The sequence below is a fragment of the Pseudopodoces humilis genome, chromosome 7 (assembly GCF_049639895.1).
Source record: "Pseudopodoces humilis isolate 2021_Gansu_Grassland_sample_001 chromosome 7, ASM4963989v1, whole genome shotgun sequence".
Classification (NCBI taxonomy): Eukaryota; Metazoa; Chordata; class Aves; order Passeriformes; family Paridae; genus Pseudopodoces; species Pseudopodoces humilis.
Window position 1 is genome coordinate 52897432 of NC_142206.1, and position 23246 is coordinate 52920677.

Below are 23246 nucleotides of genomic sequence, written 5' to 3' on the forward strand. Positions count from 1 at the left end.
CTCTCAATGCAGAAACTGCAACTGACACATCTAGTCCCTTAACTTTCTTTCATTTCAAATAGAAAAAATATTAAATACAACAGCACCTAATCTTGGCAAACAGGATCAAAATATGTTCAGACATTTGGAAAAAAACCAACAACAAGGAATAAGGGTTTGGCAACAGGTATACCTATGGAAAGCAAACTATAAAAATGAGAATTCCCAGGAATTAGCTGCATTTGGGAAACAAGTTTCCTTTATAAAACATATCCTTTGCTTACCTGTCAGTTGTGTATGTAAACCCAACAAATGGTAAATGCAATCCAGAAAAGCCTGTATGAGAACTTGGTGGCACCACTTCCTGCATGAAAACAACGTGCATGAAAACCCAAGAGAGAACACATACAGAGTGAAAGGCATTTCACTGAGCCTCAACAGCTAAAAGAGAGACAGCTAATGGAAAGATTTTTCTTAATACACCAACTGACAATTGGCAGTTATGCTCCACTGCCCCTGGACAAGCTTTATTTCAGATTAGGTCGCCTAATAGAATGACTTGAATTTCGGAGCCTCTTGAACTGGCACTTGAAAGGGCAGCATTTCAACAAGTTCAAAGCACAATGCAGCCAGTAAAAGGAAACCCAAAATTTCAAGTTCCTAATTAAAAGTGACCTGGCACCAAAATGCATGCTGTTAGTGTTAGTGTTCTAGTTACTGTCAGACATGTAATCAAAAAATGTGCCAAAAGCTCCTAATTTCTTGGAATACAAGCCAATGAACAAATTACCACAAAAGCTCTCTACTCCTCCTGACACATTTGTAAGCTACAAGACAGCAAGAATGGAGGAGTTGAACACCAATGCTCCCTACTCCAAGAACCAACCTCCCGCTTCTTAAGTCAGCAGAGAAGTAGCAGGATGAGTCCTCTCACTTGGACAGCATTGCTTGCAAGCCTCACAAAGAATATATGTGTATTTCTAAAGGTGTATTTTTTTTTCACCTTTGAAAAGGCATAAATCCAATTACTAGCTCCTTGTAAAAGTGAACTAAAAGGGTAACTGAGGGGCTTTTTTCCCTACCTAAATATGTTTTAACTTTGACCATAGAAGAGTAATGCAGTCTGGCAAGTGCCACCACTTAAAAAAGCAGCTCATGATTTCTGATAAGACAAAATGCAAAGAGATGAAAAACTTGAATTTTTCACATTTGGAGTGACATATTTTTCATCTATTTATTTTGAAGTAAGTTCTCACTACTACCTTACAGTGCAGCAAAGATCCATACTTCCATTAGTAATATTTAAAAACAAAGACTCACTGGATTTCTTAGTACATCATCATCTACATCAAAGTTTGAGGTGTCAGAAGGGCTGCTAACTTCTGGAATGTAAGGTGCTTCTAGGTTTCGGATGTTATCCCAATTAAGTCCTTCAAAAAATGCATGAGACTTAAAATCCTCTATTCCATTCTGTCCCAGCCTACGCTCCCTGCTGCAGATAAGTCGCTGAATAAGATCTTTTGCTTCTTCAGATACATCTGTAACATGGGATGGAAACTGAAATCGTTCCTAAAAAACAAAACAGATAAATTTTTAGAGAGGGAATTAATTCCAGAACTTTCAACTGTAGTTGCAAAAAAGCCATAAATTACACCAATAAAACTGGAAATGAATAATCAAATATTATTCTAGTTACAGTGAGCAATGACACAGCACAATTCAATACATTCAATGACAGACTTTTTGTCTTAAATTGGATTTCAAGTACAAAAAATAATTTTTCAATTTCTTTAAAACAGATATGTTTGACCTGTGATTACAGTAATTCTATTAGGAAATGCACCATTTTTTTTAAGATATACCAGAATTTTTATGTACTACAATATATTAAAGATCATACAGTAAAGACAAGCTGGTATTCTTAGCCAGCGGTCCACTAATGTCCTGGAGATGTACTCCTCATGATAAAATTAATTTCAATTCTTAAAATCCCATGATGTTAGTCAATTCTTTATGTTGTCACATTTAAGAATGTATTTTTCCAAAATATAGGTTAAATGCCTCTTTTTCTTGTCAAAATATAATCTACATTTAGAACGTATTTCTATTATCATAGGCAAACATAAGATCTAAAAACTGTAATTACCACTAACAACTGAAATAACTCTTGACTGAAAAAATCTGAGTAATTTTGATTTTGTGATGATTGCTTAGATTTTCCAACAAGAAAATCAGCATTTAGAGAAAAATTTCAATTTGTCAAAGAATTAAATTTCTGCAGTTCACAGAAGCAAGCACTCCTAAAACCTGGATCGAAACCTACACAACATCAATCTAAAACACTGTGAAAAAGCAAACAACTACATCAATATCTTTATGTGGTAAGTTTCTCTGTAAACATAAACTCAGAACACAAGAGATTTAATACAGCTCTTACTTCATGATTCATAATCTTCCCGTAGGTTTCCACCAGTGACTCTGCATAGAAGGGTGTTTCACCATACAGCATTTCATACATGCAGACACCCAGTGACCACCAGTCACACTCAGGCCCATATTTTCCCATTCCATCTTCCATCGCTTGCAATATCTCAGGGGAGATGTAGTCAGGAGTACCCACTGCTACTGATGACTGTACCTTAAAAATAAGGCAAACATAATGCTCCTAACTTTCCAGTTTCTCTCAGCAATTGTGTCACTCAAACAATAGTATTTCTGATAAACACCACAACATGATTCTGGAGAAGGAAGAGATCAATAAATTCACAGCAACACAACAAAGAAAATATTAAAAAAGCAACAAAGACTTCAAAGATTAAGTTCCATTCTACTGCTACATAAAGTCAGTTGATATGTTTTATTCTGAACACAGTAGAAACCCAAAATAATCACAGATATTGTGAAAGCAGAAAGCAAAAGCAAAATATATTTTGCCTTTGTGTCTGTTTATACTTTCAAACTGCAATTTGCTGCCCAGAAGTTGAAATGAAAAATGAGTAAGTAGGGAGATCAGGTCCTAACCCTGAATTTTACAGTTTGATTTGAAGATACAGAACAAATTGGGTAAGTTTTATTATGTCAGAAATCAGTCAAATGTGTATTGCCTTATGTGCAACTGGATGTACTACAGGAATAACGTAGAGAATTTACTCTGTGCAAAAGTAGTAGGGAAGCCCTGACCATCAAGGCAAACTAATCTCTGGGAATATGTTCTAAATTCTAATGGCCCCCTCATTTTGCATTTTTTATGGTAAAGCTCTGACAGGCATTTTATGAATAGAGAACATCAACAAGATGTGAGTTTGTGCCAAAACCAGTGAAGGATGCTGCATGTCATACTTTGGCAGGACTGGCACCCCTGGAAGTGCCCTAAATGAGGCAAAACAAACAAAATCTGTCACAAGCAATTCAGTTTTGAGAGGTAAATCCAATCTGCTGCATAAGATGGCCAATTACCATCATGTTGCTGTTCCATTTGTCAAAAGCATATAAAACAAACCGTTTATTAATTATAGAATCAGAACAATCATTTAGCTTGGAAAAGACCTCTAAGATCATTATGTCCAGCAGTTAACTGAGCACTGACAAGTCCACCTAAATCATGTCCCCAAGTGTCACATCTACACATTGTTTAGACACCTACAGGGATGGTGACTCCACATCTGTGTGTGCCTAACTGGTGTAGCAGGTCACTCACCCTTCCCCCTTGGACTCCAATAGTCATTAGAAGAAAAAGTGAAAAGCAGAAAAATATAACAAAAAATAACTTAAAAGGTCAGCAGTCTGGAAAACAAAGAGATGAAGATTTCAAAAATGCATTTAAGTATGTTGAGTTATACTGTATGCTCAATTTTTAGGATGTCAGAAAGTTCACAATCTATCACATCCCTGATGCACACTGATGAGGTCTAATCTCTTAAATATCAGCAACTCATTTAGAAGGTACTACTATCAGCGACCCAAATAAATTTTGCTTCATACATACTGTGCCATCTTCACTCATTTTCAGACAGGACCCGAAGTCTGCCAGTCGTATGTGGCCGTTCATGTCCAAAAGAACATTATCAGGCTTTATATCCCTGTCATAATAGAAGTGAAAAGATTTAAACATAGAGTATTAGCTCTGCTTGTAAAGATTTGCAATCAAAATAACATAGAATTTTACCACTGATGTAAACTCCTTTTATGGTACTATTTATGGCTCTCTCCTCTTGACCAAGCTTAAACCCAGCGGTTTTGCCGCCCCATAAAACCTGCGTTTCTTTTCACATTTTAAGTTCCAAATGCCACTACATGTGTTGAAAAGCTTAAAAACTACAACACCTCCAGTTTAATCTTTGAGAAGGAGACTAGAATTACTAGGAGTAAACAAAGATAAGGTGCTTTAATATATGTTGCTACAGAGATGTGGAACCTGACAATGGCTGATTTTTAAGGTGCTGAATTCCAGCTTCACACTTGACATTTGTGAGAAAAACAGTGACAGATTTAACAAAGGGTAAAGGGTATTTACATATGTATAAAAATCCTGCCAACTTGATACATTTTTCCAACACAAACTTGAATTAACCTTATTTAACCAAGGGCTAATGCTCTGAAATTAATTACTGAAATGTCACTAATACTGCTGCTCATTAGCAGTATTAATACAAAATAATAAATGCTAATCTATGCCTGTCTACATAAATTTAAATGCATATTTACTTGTGATAATACACAAAAAATGTGCTGAGAAAATTAGACTATGTCACTATGCTTCCTCAACATATTCATTAGAAATTCTGCATTATTAAACTTATTCCATATATTTCAGTTCCAGATATTGTCAACATTTCACAAGCACAAGTCAATCTCAGTAGTTGTAGGGGACTATGAAAACTAATATACAACTATACACTAATTTGTTTGTTTTTTAAACACTGCTCACAGTGGCACTTGCAGCATGAGCCAATCTCTGCTTGGCATGCAGCTTTCACTTGCCTCAGGGACCAGAACTGCTGTTCAGAAAGGCATAATGCCTCCTTTCTGAGCTCCACTGTCTCCTATCTACAGCTAACAGGTCGTATAAGCCCTCAAAGGGTCTCTGAAACCATCTCCAGAGCATTCATGCTTCCTCCTAATCCATTCCTGTTGCCAAGCAGTAATTTCTTGGGTATTGGCACATGACCTGTTCAAAGCACATGTTTTGACTCCTATTGCCACAACAGACCTTCGCTCAGCCCCATGAAGAGATGTAGCTGCTCAGTAAGTCAGGCCACCTTCCTTGGAAACTGGTGCAATGGTGCCTCTAGTGAACTTCTCTGAGGCTGTAACATTTTTAAATCCCCAAGTATAGTCCATATTTACTCACAGGAGTTTTAGAGGGTTTAAATATCTTTCCAATTTTTAAAACAGCAATCAAAAAGCAATCAGAATAGTTCAAAGCATTATAGTTGAGAATTCCCTATGGTTTTTAAACTTTAACTGTACAGCTACTACCAACCACAACCTAAGTTTACTTGATGGTAGCCACTGATTCGGAATACACATCTTGTGTGCAAAAACAACTAGCACATTCCCACTGATTACAAAAGCTGTTTGAGAATGACCTCAGGTAAGTAGATGCACTGATGTTATCATGGGCTTACTGTGCATAAATTTTGCAGAATGTCTAAACATCTGTAGAAAGTTCAAAGCATTTCAAACCACTTCAAACATCTAGGTTGCTTGGACAAAGGCAGATAAATATTTAGTAAGTGAATTGAGAATAAGTCAAGAGCCCTGATTAAAAACAGAACAGATTTTAAAAGGTTATTCAGATAAATGTCACTGCATCTGATATCAATCCGTTAAAACTTGGTATTTAAAATAAAGTATCTTATACAGCTATTATACAGCATAAAGTAAGCATGTATCTATATTAGTTTGCCTTTGGCTACTGTATGCATTTGTATACACAGCAGTAAATTTGGGATTAACTTCATATAACTGTACATGTATTTTTTGCCAAATGAGAAGCCATTTTACCTGTGCACATAATGCAGCTCATGTATGGAATGTATAGCAAGCACCATTTCACCAATGTAGAACCTAGCCATATCTTCAGGAAGCTTGTCTTCAAACTTACTGAGAAGTGTCAGCAAGTCACCACCAACATAGTAGTCCATCACTAGATACTGAAAATGGAGAAATAAAGCAATAAAGTACTGAGAGACAGCTGGCAAGAAAAAAAAAAAAAGAAGTTCATCAGTTAACCCCTGGAAAAACCCTTTCACTATTTTTTTCCTTGCCTGTGGAAAGTAGTCAAAATTGGTAGTCTTCTGTTTTACTTTTATTTACTTGGTATAAAAAGGTATCATATTCCTTTAATAATCACAGTAAGAATGGCACATCAACATTTAGTTCCTACAATTAAAAACCCCAAATAAAATAGGGCAGCAACAAAGAAGTAAATCAGGATAGATTTATTTCTGTCTTAACTCGTATCACAGAGAAAATGACCTGATATCACCAGAACTAATGTATGTTATTGACTCTTAAACTGAAAATTTCCAAAGCATGATGAAAGAGGGGGAAAAAAAAAAAGTATAGTTAAAGTCAATACTTGATGTAGCTTAGTGTAAAATACACATTTCATCACTACTTGTAGTTTTGGTACCATTTCAATATTAGTCGTTGTTCCTGGCACTTATCACATCAACGTCTTCAGATACTCATCTCGGCACATTCCACATTATGGATACATAACACAGCTGGCAAGAGTTTGATGTCACTGTACATGACATTACTATACTATACATGGATGCCCATGACAAGCCAAAAAGCACTGTCAAGCCAGAGGCACTAAAGTGGGAAATTTTAAAGTCCAAAATTCATGTTCTTTGAAATACATTTCAGTGAAAAAGTAAACAGCCTCCTAGGCCAATCAGGCACCATCCTAGCCATGGAAAGGACCAATACTGATAAGAGTGACATGAAAGAAAAGGACCCAGGCATGCTATTTGTTCCTTATACAAAACAAGGATTATGTTTCAGGTATTTCCTAGCAATATCGACCTAAATCCAGACCATCACTTGAAGTATAATGACTTCATCTAGTACTACCAGTCTTGAGCCATTTTGTTCCATGTTTCCCAAGATGATTTGATATATGGTTTTAGGATTAACTTTGCTTATCCTGGAATTAAGTTTCCAAAGCCATCATCTTATTTTTCTCCTCAAAGTAAAGCAAACTAGGGCCCATCATCCCTGCCACAGATTGATCTTCCACAACGGAAGCAAATTAAAGAAGAGAGAAATGCCAAGAACATCAAGTGCAATACTAGCCATTTCCTCACTATCTTTTTTGGATTGAAAGAGCGACTCCAAAAGCCACAAGTTTTGGTATTTTTTTCTATTTTATTCAAAGTACTGCTTAATCTGATAGGCAAATTGCATCACTTATGTTGTGATCATCAAATGATCACATATATCAATCTGTGAGTATTGCTCCAAGGAACTTTGAACATATACTGAACACTGTACACTTGCAACACTTATGTTTGAAAACAAAATGCTACAGACAGAAACCACTGATGTTCAAAAAGGGCTATTATCTTGAAGTATTTTCTCTCAAATTCAAGGAAAAGAGACTTTATACAGAACCTTCTGTGGGAAGCGAAATGTCTTCCCTGTCAGAGACATGGTAATGCAATTCTGTCAGCTCCCTAAGCATTTATAACGCAACACAAACTCAAGTGACCCATGAAGAAAGGCACTTGGATCACAGAAAGATGGTGAGATCTCCTCTATGAGGAAGCAGAACTTTATTAATCTTTCAATTCAAAATTATCTGCTTTCCGGGAGGTGCTTCTCTCTTCTTATGGGGTTAAAATAAAAGCTATTCTGATGCTGAAATCTAGCAGTAGTGCATTTCTTCCAGGAAAGTGACTACATCAAACGGTGAGAGTAGTTAGAAATCAAAGGAAAAAATACTCTCATGAGTACCCAGAAGCCTTTGAGAGGCTGATAGCAGTCAAATACACATATGTCCTTTTTTATGAATGAGACTGGGAAAGAAAATTAAGAGATATGAATCTGGAAGAGATGGAGAACTTCAAGTTCCATACAAGTTTTCAATATCCATGGACTATGTTTCACTTTTAATATTCATGGACTATGTTTCACTTCCATCATATCTGCTTCAGCTAAATCACCAAAGGTTTATTCAACCCATCTTGACACAGGCTATCTCTTATGAAAGCATTTTAAGAACCAAAAAAAAGTTATGCAGCATTTCCACGTTTCCCTTTAAGATCTGGCTGTTTAGAAAACAGTAATGCATGGTGCATTTACTTGAAAGGTTTTTAAACTACAAGAGCAGAATCAGAAAATTATATCCAGAACATATATATTTAACAAAATTTTGTAGTTCTTGTTTAGGTTCTGCATTATAAAATGCTCTGTTAATACTAAAGGGAGAGAATAAAACTCTAAGTACTTTTAGACTCTCCAAAGGCAGATACTACTTTTCTACGTTAGTATCTTACTTTTTCTTTGTCTCATTCTGAACCCTTTATCATTCAGCCAGAGGAGGAAGAGCACAAAGGGAAGACACAAGGCTCTCCATCTGCTCAGGGTTAGCTTATGTGATTTTGCATTTAAGAATCACTAGATATGATGTACAAACATCACTGGGAGGAAATACTGGAACCTAGAGATTTCTCTTGCAGAGGACCAGGTTGTAAAACCAAGCTCTGCAGTCTGTTCTTCCTTTGTTCTTTCTTGTGGCAGGGACGTCACCCCAGGACAGTTCTCAGCTGAGTATTCCATTCTACAAGGACCATGGATTAACAGCACAGCTAAAAAGTAAACCAAATCTGCCCAGGTTTTGTAACAAGGCAGCACTCTCCAGGATGAGGAAACACAGCTATAAACTTCAAGCTCCAAAAAGAACTGAACAGAGATCTTCTAGTCCCTAAACAAGTACTAGATGGTACAGAAGAGAACCTTCTGTCCAGGTTTTCAGATTAATTGATTTCTTGATGTGTTTCACCTTTTCTCCATGCATCATTTACAATGGTGACTGAGCTGTGGATCCACTCCATCTGCGAGCACCAGACATTTACATTTACAGGAGATGGTTTCTGAGTAACAGACCAAATTGGAAGGCAGCATCTCAGCACCTTCCAATGCACATGCAGAAGCAGGCCTCAGGCAAGTTGGGCATCTGCTTGCTGACTTTGGCTATCAAGCAGAACTGCTGCCTTCTTAGATACTGGATCTTAAATTAGATGTCTACATTCTGCTGTCAGGTGAAACTTTAATATCTAAACACCTTTGAGAACTTTGGGAAAAGATGCCCCCTCTATGCTGTCTTTGCTATTGCTTGTTATCTCACACAGCTAACACCTTTTCCTTAGGTACCTCCATTCTTACAAGCTACTTGGAAATACAAAACTGGATGCTTTTTATGCAAGTCTGAAGGATGGTTCTGTGAGAATTTGAAACTACAACCTGACTTGAAATCATGAGGCAGTGCCAGAGATAGCTAAACTGTGAGAGATGAAAATCTGGACCTATCACAAACCATTCAATGGAAATAGCCTGTAAATGAGGGCCTAAGATGTGACTACTTATTTTCCTACTGTCTGCTTGTTATTCTAAAAATACTCCAAACATGACAAGTAATGTGTTTTGTCTCAGCATCTGTGGAAGTGTTGGAGTATTTGCTAACTCTTACTTAGCTCCTGAACTCTTTGGCAGTCTTTTATCAATACATTTTCTCTTATTTATATCCTTGACCTGCTATCATGCTAGTGAAGTGTTAAGAAGTGAAAACTTTGACACTACAGCTATGTCAGATGTTACAGAAACAGCAGGTTTTCAAACCCAGCCTGAAGTAGCCACAGGGAAGCTGTATGGTTCTGTATATTGCAGAATACTGGGGCTTTACTGACTTTACTCTTAACCAGTACTCTGCTGTATTCTGTGACTAAAGCAAACAGAGCTTGTATGTCACAGTTCTAGTAATCAATCACAAAGAAATGTCACAAGAATACAGATTTTCTTTATAAATGTTTGCTGAAGTCTCTCAAATTACTGAGATGACCAATCTGCTAATTTAAAAACACACTTTATAGAAATACTTGTAAGAAACAGGCTTTTTTTTACCCTAATGATTTTAAAACACCAAACTTTTAAATTACTTTTGCCAGTTTAAAACAAAATCTTGCTTTAAAAGACACTGTGAAAGTTTAAAATAAAATATTTCTTACTTTCATAGAGTTAACACATCTCAGATTACTTAATAGCAACCTTATCCAAAATACTAAATTTGAACACGGCATTTTTTTATGCAAGGGCAGATTAATTAATTTAGGATGCTTAACTGAATCTCTATGTACTACAGTCCTACACAACTTTTTCACTCTCCTGGAGTTACAGTCAGTCCCTTTGAAGTTTGGCTTCAAGGAGAAAACGAGAATGTTTAAACACTGCTGTGAGGCATGAGGTGGATTGATTTAATGCACTAACGTTTTTAAAATATTCCAAAAATAAAGTTATTTCACAACCCAGAGTTTTATTTCCTGATTAATCAAACATACCAAATAGTTCTCATCTTGAAAGGCATAGTGCAATGTAGTAATCCACTGACAGTCTCCATTCACCAAGACATTTCTCTCCTCTCGGAAGCAAGCTGTCTAAAGGAAGAGAGAGGGAGAAAAGCCATTGTCAACATCAACAAGCAGTTTTCACAGGATGAATATATATGGATGTTTTATGGGATTATTTCAAATTACTGAACAGAGGTCTCTATTCACTGGAATTCAGTCTACACAAGTGACATGCCAGGGAATCTCTGCAGGTTTCAGTCAGGCATTCAGTCACTCTAATCCTGACTGTGACTTTAAAAAACCAAACCAAACCAAAAACCCTAACCAAATGAAAAAACCCACCACCCCCTCTCCCCTGCCCAAATCCAAAACCTCCGCACCAACACACAACACCCTCCAACACCAAAAAGCCCACAAACCAGTTTGAGTCAAAGATAAACCTTTGTTTAACCAAATATTTTTAAAAGTCAGAAAATAATAACTTATCACCATCTGCAGCAGAAAGATAATGGCTCTAGGGAAGTAAGTCTGATTCTTCTGATAAAGACCTTTATGAAAACCATTTCATGTCTACTTTTATTACACTACAGTCCCAGTTCCAGACACTGCTAACACACTATCGGAAATAACCATATTTTACCATTACTGTCTTATCTTTGTCCAGTATAACACATTTTCATTTTCAATAATCTTTACTTCAAATGTCACACTGCAGCACTTCAGAGAAGCAAGCTCTGTGTAACAGGTTTTCCCAACATCTTTGCATAAAACCACCTTTCATAAACTTCAAGCGAGTACTCCCCAATAAAAATATATTAATGTTTTTATTGGATCAGAACTATTATGAAACAGACCTTGGGACTCTTCTCAATCCAGAGAGGCATTATCAGGATATTTGATAGCTACAGATTGAAGTGTTTGGGTTCTAGAAAAGAACTGATTTTTTTTTTTGTCATTGCCACTTCTTCAGATGTCTTAGAAAATGTACTATGGAAATGTGCCTGGGAAGCCCAAGCCTTATCATATACTGACTGCACCTTAGAAATTAATCTCCAACTATTTTCCCCTCAAAGGAAGCAAAATTCAATCTGCATTTTTACTGAAGACCATGCTGTGGTCACATTGTAAATTAGTAATCACTGGTGGAAAGACAACTAAATTGTAATTAAATGCCAACTGAGTGGTTTAATGGTTTATGAATGCAAGGCCAAAGTAGCGCTCTGCAGAAAGGACTGGCAGCTACAGCAGCGCCAAGTAATCCTATCCCCTTCCCACAGCACCAGAGCACAGCACTTCTCAGCTCTCCTGGCACCATGATGTGAGGAGGCTGCCAACACAGAAAACTAGTTTATTTTCGAAGACATCGGTCCCTTGATCCAGTTCACTGTGCAACCTCAAATAGCAGGGGAATGTTATGAACACTGAAAACCTAGTAATGCTGCTGAACACTGCATCATGAATTCAGAGCATAAAATTCTCTTTCTCTGCTTACACTAGCTTAAAAGGCCTTGAGACGTGACATGAAAAAAGCATGACAGGCTACCTAATCAGCCAGTCAGGACTTATTTGGAACTGTCAACAGTAATACACTAATGACTATGTATTTTGCTGTGAGAACAACGACTACAAATGGTCCTTATCAACATAAATGGCATGCCTATTTTTGCTTCCAACCTGTTTATGGATGTCAGGCGATATTCACTAACCTGTCCTCTTCCAACCATATGGGGTTATTTTCTTGCAGCTAGTACATGAATAAGCAGTATTTTGCTATGTTCAATGTCATGCACAACAAACACAAACCAGTGTAACAACATGCTTCTTAAACCAGTAGTAGTAGTAGTAGTAGTAATAATAAAAATAATAATAATTTTATATAATACTAGATGCAGTGGATTAATAAAATACTTGAAGTCTGCTTTTTCAATGGAACACTCAGTTTAAAAGGCTACTGTATTCTTGCAGTCTTCATTTAAAAATCTAACAGGTTATACCACATTTGGGAAATTTTTAACACCCAGATGTTGCATGAACTTGATATGCAGGTTGTAACGTCCTGCTTATCCAGAAAAGGCGAATCAAGCGAGCAAACTGAACAGGAAAAGACAAAGCAGTCCTGCAGAGAAGACAGCTCCTTTATTGTCCTCTGTAGATGGGGAAAATCAGCAGAAAGAAAACTTTTTCTGACTGTTACTTTTCCTAAGTTTTCACTGGAAAAACTATTGCTCATTATACATCTTTCATGCCTGCCTGGGAGGGTAAGACAAGTCAGTTGAATGGTTAGAATGCAATTTGTAAACAGCTGTCTTCTCTACATGCAAAAGCTGCATCTCCTGAAGCCACTTAATGAAATTACTTTAAAAATGATTGAAGTAAGGCAGCATAGTGCTATTTCCATTAGAGTTTGGGAGACCCCTGCAAACATTTGTGTTTAAAATAATTCTGTACTGACCAGTGAATTAACACAGCTGAAATCTGCGTATAAAGGGCACCAAATTTCTCTCCTACAGGGAAAGGCTTAATGCAGAATCGCTGATGCAGCACAGCCCAGGGTGTGAAATCTCCTGACAGCTCAAAGGAGAGCTGGGAGGCAGTGGCTGCTGCCGACTCTAGAGAAGTGCATGGATGGATGGATGGATGGACAGAGTGTGACTAAATCAGGCAAAGGCAGCGGTGAAGAGGGGCTTAACAAGAAGGAGGAGATTTTGTCACAGGAAAAGGCCTGGCACTGACTCACTGAAAGGAAGGGAGGGACTAGGAAGGGCAGGCTAGGGGGAGGGTGGTGTCAGGAAGGGGACAGAAGAATGGGACAGGGAAGGGTCAGCAAGCTCACACCTCAGCAAAAGTGCTATTGCTCACCCCTGAACAGAACTATTGCAACTCCTGATGTACTACATGTCTTTTCTCTTAAAATCTATTGCCCATTTATCTGCTAATTTACATAATATTATATATGTGCCATAAGGTTTTCCTCTACCATGGAGGAGTAAGTATCCTAGAAAAACCTATCCTAGAAAGCTGCTTCCCACTGTGTATTCTCAGTATTCTTTTCCTAATGTGTGAAGTACCTATTTGCCTCTACATTCACACAATTTGTTGTGACAGTGTACACCTCCTTTTGCCAAAAAAACCCTTCTTAAACAGATTTACCTTCTTAACACATTTTGTTTTACAATCTGAATCTGATTCCAAAATATTTAGTTATAGTTTTACTAGCTATATAAATCCTGTTACAAACTGTAGGATGCAAAGCTCCTTAATGCATGCTTTCTGAATGGAAGAGAAGAAAGACCTTTTACATAACATTTTTGTATACAGCTGTGAATGCCATAGTAGCACCAATCTCAGCTTTCATGTAGTCTTTAACTTGCCTTTACTGTAAACAAAAATCTGGCCAATAAATTCAGGGTAAGAACTAGGGCAGACTGTCTGGTAAATGAATACACAGTAATGTTGAGAACAACAGATGCCTGGAAGGGACTGTCAGACTTGATTGCATTAAAACAGCTTAAGGGAAAAAAAAAAAAGAGAAAAGAACGAAGCTCCTATACTCATGAAATAATTCTTCCTAATCTGGAAGAGCTTCAATGTAATGCCATTTTAAAAATTCTCTGTGTTAAAAAACTGTATTACTTACCTCTGCCCTTTTAAGCATTTCCCATTTATTTAGAATTTTCATTGCATAAATGCGCTCTGTACACTTCATTTTAACAACTGCAACCTGAAATAATAAGATACCTTTATTTAACAGAAGCATGGTCAGAAAAATACAGTATTTAAAGAGATCAGTATCACACAAAAGCACGGTCAGAGAAATACAGTTTTCAAACAGCTTAATGTTCACAAATCCATAAAATAAAAGTTACTAAGGAGTCATCAGTCATCAACTGACACACTGATAAACTGCAGTCTGAGTCTTTGCTCCTTCTGTATTCCTCCAACATTACTACTCTGTGCTTGATGCACCATGTGTGGTCAACAGCTCATGATGAAGTACATAGGGGATGATACAGGAGGAGCATGAAGTTTTTCATATGAAGATGTGTAGTAAAGCTGCATTGTTTCCCAAAAACAAGTGAGGCTTGTAGCCATGCCTGCAGCCAGTGCGGCAACATTTAAAAGGGCAGCCTGAGAAAACAAGAAAGGCTGCTGTCAATAGAAGTACACTACATTTGACTAATTTGTTTTCACATTTCAGGTCTCAGAAACTTGAAAGGTATTGCACATTAGCATACTTTTGTGTACCGTTTACAGATATTTTAAAAGAAAAAAAATATTCATTTATTTATTCACCATTTTGCTTACAACATTTTACTATGTATCCTGTGTATTAGACTTGCTTACACTGATCTATTATGAACAGTAGCTCTGCACACAGCTGTAAGTGGAAGAAAAAAAAAAAGAATACAAAAACTTCAAGGCTTAGGAATTCCAAGACTTTATTTTGACCAAGACTTGTATTCTCAAAGACCAAAATTAATTCTTATGGTAACACCATCATTTCCACAAAGTTCTTCCAGTTGGGAAAAGAAAAACAGGCATCATGACTAATACAGCAACATTTTCACAGGACTATACACAGTCTGCTTGAATATTTCTACTGCTATTTCTACTGCTTCTCAGCTCATCTCTGTTTCAGAAGCAGAAAACCAACCAGCTTTCATTGCTTCCAACAGAGCTCTGAATAGCTGTGTGAAAAGGAATGACATCACCTTGCCTCTTCTGTTGCTTAAAAACTCTTACCTAGAAAGGCTTCAGCCACAGCAGCTTTAAGAAGCTGCTGACTACAAAATAAGGTTGGAATAGTGCATCAAGCAGAGCCACATTACAAAAAGTCTTAAGTCCTGAGGAGGGAAGAGGGAAACATAGCATCAACCTGCACCTTAACAGGAAAGAAGTTCCAAGTGAGGGGCAGGGAAACTGCTGCTTCTCCAGTACCACAAGAACAGGATCTTCACATTTACACAGAAATTTCACCCTGCAGGTACACAGCTCAGCCCTCCACACCTCAGTGAGTGAAGCTCCACTCACCAGGTCACATAGTGGGTGACAGCACCTTGTATACACCTGCACAGTCATGTAACAGACCACACAGCTCTGAAAAAAGGTACCACTGCAGGAAAGACAGGGGAATCTGGCCCTGGATGCAGCTGGGAAAGGCACAGCACTAAGCAGCAGCTTCTCTAAGTGAAGTGGAATATCCAGAGCTACATTACAACCCCAATGTCTCCAGGCCTAGAAACACCTCCCACAGACACTGCTCATGCTGCAGGGGAAGAATGAGCAAGAAAGTCTCAACCAAACACACGAGGCTCCTTGGCACATATGAAACTGTTCAACCGACCTTCAGTAATGGCCTTAAATGTAAACAGCATTGCTCCTCTCCTCATCACAGTTAAAAGTAATTGTAAAAACCTCTCCCCATTCACTTAATTGGGTCATTACCCTGATCCAGCTGAAGGCACACTGTAAGTCAAACAGCGCATTAACAGCTTTTGAGAAACTGCAAGATGCTAACGTTACCCACTACAGTTTTTAAACTGTTCCAGACAGAACATGGTGACTCAGGAAATGCACACACCTCCAGTGCAGGGACAGGAACAGAGCAGCATGAAAGTTACCTGCTGCAGAGGAATGAACCAATGCTCTGGGGCTGATGCAATTTGCAAGCATAGCTCTCTGAGCCCTGGTGCAGCAACATTCAAGTTTCGTAACGTCACAACACTAGAACTGCTAAGCCATTTAAGTACAAATACAGTGCACAAATCAGAACCCAGATAGACATGCACCGCACTTCATCTAATGCCATCACTGTCCAAAAGCATTGCAGGGTATCACAAGTTTGGAGCGTGCTCAAGTCCTGAGGAGCAATGGAAGCCTGGCATCATGGAGGGCAGGCACAGCTGAGGAGCTTTGCAAATGTTAGAACAAAGCAGCAAATGAAACAGGCCTGGAAAAAGAAGAAAGGAAAAGAAGAAAGGATGCCAAATCTGTAGGACAGACTTATTTAGCAATTCCCCAGTCACTAGCTATATTAGTGCTATTTATTTTCAACTGAAAAGACTGCTTTAAAAAGACCAATTTAAACTTTGTGGAGGAAGATAATTGTCTTCTGTGGAAGAAAAAGTACAGTTCATAAAAAGAAAGCTGACTCATATTTTCACATTAAGTGGTTATCAAGTTACGGCACCAGTAAACACACTGCTGCTTTATTTATAAGGGTGACAGGGGGACAGCTTCTCGTGTCAGCAGAAAAATTCATTGAACCACACAGCAAATTAGGTAATTCCCCATGAATTTTATGTCTGGAAAGAAAGAAATCTTGGTCCTGCTGAAGGTATCTCACAGAGCAGACAGAATTTTTGCCTGACTTCCCAACCAATTCAAATAATTAGGATTTTTATTTTTTTAGAAAGAAAACATACAGAAAAGCGTAACTCAAACTTCATTGATGTCTGAACTTAAAGAGGGAAGCACAAATGAAACTACGCCCTGAAAAACTCAGTGCTATTATAAGGAAGAATACTGTTACAATATTGGAAAAGATCCTTTCTTAAAATACCTCAGCATTTACTCAAGTTACCTTTCTTTTACTTTCTTCATCAGGTGGCAGCATTTCTAAGTTTATTTTTGTCATATAATGCTTTGTCTCTTTCTGAGAGGCTGCAGTGGAGTTGTTTTTTCTTACTTTTATATTAATTCTTCCTTCTCTGGCATACCTTAAATTCAGTTACAATAACCACACTGACCACTTTAGGAGATCAAACAGAGGCCTCTGCAGTTGTGCTAACCATGCAAGATGTCTGGTTTTAAATATGATGGGTTTTATCCTACATATTGATCCACCACATCTACTAATGTAAGGAAAAACCATTCAGTTGGTATTCAGAGGTATTCCAAAGGACGTATATTTGTAGGCTGCTACAAATGTCTGCTTTAAGAACAAGTTTCTGTCTTCAGTGTTTAAAAGTCTACTGACTGAACAAGTGCTCATGTTATTCACAGACCAGAATTTTTTATTGGTGTTCACTCTACGTTTCCAAGCTTAATACAATTTACACTGTATTAGAAGTTAAAAAAAAAAAAAAAAGTATGCTAGGGATAATGAAAGGAAAAAAAATGTACATGCACAGGTATGATAAAACAGCTTCTCAAGAAGATGTAATAGCCTAAAATATTCCAGGCCTGGAAGAGGTAACAGCTATGAGACACACAGGAAACCATGTATGTCATGGAGAGAATGAACAGAGAACAATAATTTGCCATTTCTCATAACACAGACATTGAAAAGCATCAAATAAAAAAAAAAGCAACAAGAGTTAGTACACAGTTAGTTAACAAAAAGGAAGTATTATTGTCACACAAAAGTTCTGGAACTCAGCCACAGGCTGCCGTGGCCACCTAAGTATTCAGAAAGTATTTAAATACATTTAAATTTATGCTTAATACCCGAGTAACACATATTGCAGTGTGGACATCAGTGACTACTGACCACTGAGTTAAAGGGGTGGGTTGGGGAGTCCCTGAACCCTCAGCCACTGGAAACTGAAAATGCAGCTCTGCTCTGTCCTTGTATTTTTTCCCTACACTTCTCTACCTGGCCAAAAGGGTGGGACATGGGCTAACCAACCCACACATCTTTGGCCCAGAACTACCACTTTTAATACCCATCTCAAACTAAGGAAATTAAAACTTACTCCCAATTTGCATCTCATAATTCCAGGCTGGAATGCAGAAGCAGGGGGGCCAAATGCTCAATAATCCCAGAGTAGTCTGGTAGATATTTAGGTAATTCTGTTTTATTAAGTCTTAAAAATGTGACAAGAAATAAATGGCAGATGCAAGGGTTCCCCCATCACTGCAACCCCCCTTCCAGCCTGTATGGATTGTTTACGACCTGATTTGATTAGCATCACTATGACTTGTCCTGCTCAAGACTGAGGCAACAGGAAAACTGCAATAAAGCTCAAGTATGCTTCCTCAAGGATTTCAGAAAGCCTAATGAATCCTAGTGCCTACACTTCAACCAACTTTAGACATATTTATGTCAAAAAAAGTATGACAAGTGGGGCTAAAGCATAACTGAGATCCATCTGTGGTAACTACAAGCCACAACACCCTATCAGATTTGTATTGCTTCTGCCATCCATTTCCTTCCTGTATTTTGTGTCTCAAAGCTCTGTTTCACTTGTAGTGCAATAAAATAAAATAAAGAACAAATATAGCTAAAGTAGCTTTTCTAGACTTCAACAAGAGTTAGTATTTTGCTTCTTGAATTGTTTTATATGAGTATTTTGCTATGTTTTGATCTTCAAAACTCACTCAATTCTGACATTTAGGGCTGCACTGTGCAAAGCCATCCCAGGTCAAGTTCCACCTTTCCCAGTGTTCCAATGAAATCTACATGGTGTGAATCTGAGCCAAATCATACTCTACAGACATGACAGAACTTCCCACCACTGTACTTTGCCCTTTGAATGACATGATCAGCATTAGTAAGCAGCATCAAGTTACAAGTTTTCTTTTATGTAAATAGAAAGTATGGTGCAATAAAGTGCAGAAATCATTTAAATATAAGACTGGCTTTCCAGAATACAATTAAGACAGCTAACAAATACTTCTTAAAAATCATGCTGGCATTAATTTCAAAAATAAAGACAAAAAAACCCACTACAACACTATTCATGCTCATGGCACCTTAAACTTTCAGGTAAAACTTATCTTTAAGGACTTGACTTACAGGAATAAAGTGAAACTGCAAAATGTTCTCAGCTGAAAAGAAGAGGAACACAGACATATAGATGATTAATACTTGTTCAAACAGCTCATAATGCCAGGTAGTTAAGAAAAAAGGCAAACTAAATCTGGAATTCACAGGCAGATACACACCACTGGGGATGGGTAAACATTACTGCCTTGCAATACAAACTCACTGGAAACTACACACAGCCACACGTTAGAAAAATAAACTTCATCTGGAGCAGGTGTGAAAGAGGACGATTGAGGTGATCAAGAAACTAAAGAGCCTCTCATTCCACTATTGTGGGAATAGAAAAAGCCTTACTTGCTAAAAAAAGAAAAAAAAAAAAGCATTATTGTTATTATTGAAGGCTGAGGTGGATGGGGTTCTGAACAACATAGTCTAGTGAAAGGTGTCCCCTGCCCATGACAGAGGTGTTGGAATGAGAGACTCTTTAAAGCTCCTTCCAACCAAAACCATTCTATGTAAAAATAAAAATGGAAGGAAGGACATCAATAGAAGTGGATGATCAAAGATCTCCTCAATCTAACGGACAATAAAATTACATGGATAAAAGAGTGTAAAATACCATGAATTAACCTTTGACAGGAACTTGGAAAGACTTTACACATTTGAGAAGAGATTTTAGTCAAGCCTTTCAACTGGGAGAAGAGACAAAATGTCATTTCAGATGTAAACAATTTACCCATAATGTCTTATTACCAGATTTATAATTTAATATTACATTCATTTCCCTTGGTTAAAGCTTGTTTATGCCACTTTTACTCTACTATTTCTGTCTCATGCTATTGATATCTTGAACACCAGCTACGGCAAAAAACACTGCAGAAACTACTTTATCCTCCTAACACTTTCAGATAGGAAAAAGTCTTTAATATAGAGCTCATCAGTTGATAGTTTTAATACTGCATCTTTGAGGAAAAACTGGTCTGGGCTGCTGTATCAGTTTTTTAATGTCTATTTTACATATAAATTTAAAAACCAGAGTGTCTTTTGATACAGTTCATAAGCCATGGTGCAGATTTCCAAACCAAAATCAGGTTTTTTTGAGCATGCATTGTATATCTTCATATTGTGCAAATAAGAAATCCTTTACAAGTACCAGCCAGAAAGATTCCACAGAAGAAGAATAAAGGCCCCAAATAGCACCTAAGCTGTTCCTCAGGACCGGGGGGTTTGCAGAGACAAATGGCTGCTCTCACAGCAGCACCACAATGAACTGCGTGTGTCTCTCCAGCTCCTTGTAACCTGCCTGTCTCCATAGTTACTTGCTGCTGCCACACAAACACAGAGCTGGGGAGGACTGAGATAGCAACCAGCTCTTTTGAAGCATTTTCAAAACAAAGCAGCTTCTTTCTTCTTCCATTTCCACAGCAGAAAATAGCTTGCTTTGATTTAATTTTCTTTTTTTTTAATGAAGAGTATATTAAAGAAAAGCAGAGCTAATTAAATACTTCTTTTGCATCGTATTCTAAATTCTCTGACTCTTTGAATAGTTGAATGGAAAGTGTCCTATATGGTGTGCAATACTTTGGAATTCTGTTGATCTAAAATGTAGGAAGGTATAGTCCCTGCTGGGCACCTAAAGACAATAAAGACAACCACCAAACTTTTGAATAGGTGAGACAGCCTTAACTGCAGTCCGTAGGCTCCTGTGCCCCAGGTTAATTTCTAGAATTATATCAAAACACTGAACTCAGTACCCTACAGCTGTGATTACAAGGTGGAAAGGGCACAAAGAGCTCTGCCTCTTGCTGCCAAGCACAACTGACCACAGGAAGCTTAGGTTTTACATATTCACTTCTGACTCTCACTGCAACCTCAGTATCTCTCTCATTAGAAACTACATCAGTGATCAGAACCTGTGGTACACAGGGGATCAGTCTTATTCTCTCTCAGCCATTATTTTCTTCAGGAAACACGTTTTTCTCTCTGTTGATCCCGGGTGACACTCTGACTAAGCATCCCAAGTTGAGGTGACGTATTATTACTGAACACTACACAGATCAAGTCTGTACACAACAGCATTTACATGAAAAGGTATTTCTAATCCATCCAGAACAGTAATACTTAGGTGGGGCACATTAAGAGTTCTAGTTATTTTTGTGCTAAGCAAGACCAAGCAGTTCCACCCTTCTGCTGGAACCACAGTAAGCATTGCTCATTCAAGAAATCCTTGCTAACAAACAAGGGAAGGAAAACAATTGTTTCAGTCCCACGCTGCCAAATTTCCAGGAGGTGTCAGCCATGTTATGCAATACAAGTTCTCAAACAAGGTACACTTTGAAGCATTCTTCCTTCAAAAGCTACTTTGACTGGAATGTGTTGATCTACATCAGTGTACCTAAATGGTCTTTTAGACAAAATGAGGACATGTGACCCTAAAGACATACACTACTGAGGGCAGATGAACCTTGCAAAGAAGCACATGCAAGGGTTTAGAGCCACAGTCCCCATATACATTGTCCCCTTCCTACCCCTCTCACCCTGCACAATTGCTCCCAGTTCCTTTGGCATGCACAGCCAAACAAGAACACAGAAAGCACTTCTCAGGCTGAACTGAGTTTCCCAGGTAAGCACAATCCCACCAAGCACAGGTTCTCAGGACATCATTTCATTTCAAGTAACGGTCCACGGTGTTTCTAGATGAAAGGAACAGTCAGGCACAAGCAAACTTCAAACCACAGGTGGATTGCTTTTTTGGTTTGTTGTTTTGGTGTGATTTTCTAAAGGTTGAAAATCTGAAAGAGTTTTGCATTCTATGCTGATATTCCTTAAATCTCCTAAAGACTGTATTTTCACTTCTGTGTAGTTTGCAAAAGTGATTTTCAGTCTTGTGTAGTGTTTTCTGTGTAGTTCATAAAAAACTTTATGCTACACAAAATACTTTTTCTTGTCTACAAACACAGACTTCTGCAGTCATTTTATTCATACAAAACAGAAAAATAAGGTAACAGAAAACCACTTCACCTCTGATTTTATTTCAGGGGGCTTTTTACTTATTATTAGTTTTGTTCCTTGTGGAGGTTGCCCCTCTGTACATGAGTTACCTGCCTGTATGACCTGGAAAATGAAAAACTGAAAGTAACACTGGGCACTCACAAAAATGTTCCACCCAGCTGGGTATATACCCAGGCAAATACAGCCTAGGAGATGAGGAAGAACCATGAGTAGTGTATCCTCCTCCTAGCATTTCAATTACAAGCTACTCTAACTGTCATGCACTCACATTTCAAACTTTCCTTCAAACTATGAAACTTCCAAAAAAAAATAAATTATGTTCTCAAGACAGTGACTTCCTGAGTCAGAACCTTACACGCTGCTGTGAGGGATATTCAGACATTCAGCTCACCCTGCTTGCAAAGTGGCTGGCTTCCTTTATGTGTGAAGGTGGCTACAGAGGAAATCTCTAGGCTCTAAGCTAGGCTGCTTCTCTCCTGGCATAATAATGAGAATTTAAGAAACATTTTCCCTCTTGCTTTCTCAGACATGCCACAGAGGGGAGAGGGGGAAAGAGGGAAGGTGCGGGAAGGGAAGGTGCGGGAAGGGAAGGTGCGGGAAGGGAAGGTGCGGGAAGGGAAGGGAAGGTGCGGGAAGGGAAGGTGCGGGAAGGTGCGGTGCGGTGCGGGAAGGGGATAGGTACTGACGTGCCAGTAAAGATGTGTTTTGGTGATTTTATCAACCTGTCGTAGATACTGATTTTGTAGTTGTGTTCACAGGGATAAGCTCACATATGCTCTCAATCCTCTCTTTGGTCAAATACCACATTTCCTTCCTTGACTTATGTGTTTTCTGGCAAAAATTGACCACTGATCCTGACTAATAACTAATATCATGCTTTTATTTTGTTTAAACTGTATGTCTTCAAAGTTACTGATTTATGCAAAAGTTCTTTGGGAAGAATAAAGCCGCTGGCATTCTCCAAAAAATCC

The 23246-nt window shown here is 38.0% G+C and overlaps 1 protein-coding gene across 10 annotated transcripts in view; it reads right to left on the reverse strand.

Moving 5' to 3' along the window:
- The window catches only part of CDC42BPB (CDC42 binding protein kinase beta), a 90842-nt gene that overhangs the window by 35841 nt on the left and 31755 nt on the right, over nucleotides 1–23246 (reverse strand). For all 10 annotated transcript variants that reach the window (XM_088057178.1, XM_014249849.2, XM_005520108.3 and 7 more), the window contains exons 3-9: nucleotides 14191–14274; nucleotides 10545–10640; nucleotides 5986–6134; nucleotides 3965–4058; nucleotides 2417–2617; nucleotides 1300–1548; nucleotides 264–343 (exon numbers count right to left, since the gene is read on the reverse strand). In XM_088057178.1, coding sequence (XP_087913304.1) covers nucleotides 264–343; nucleotides 1300–1548; nucleotides 2417–2617; nucleotides 3965–4058; nucleotides 5986–6134; nucleotides 10545–10640; nucleotides 14191–14274 — 953 coding nt within the window. The remainder of the gene's footprint in view (nucleotides 1–263; nucleotides 344–1299; nucleotides 1549–2416; nucleotides 2618–3964; nucleotides 4059–5985; nucleotides 6135–10544; nucleotides 10641–14190; nucleotides 14275–23246) is intronic.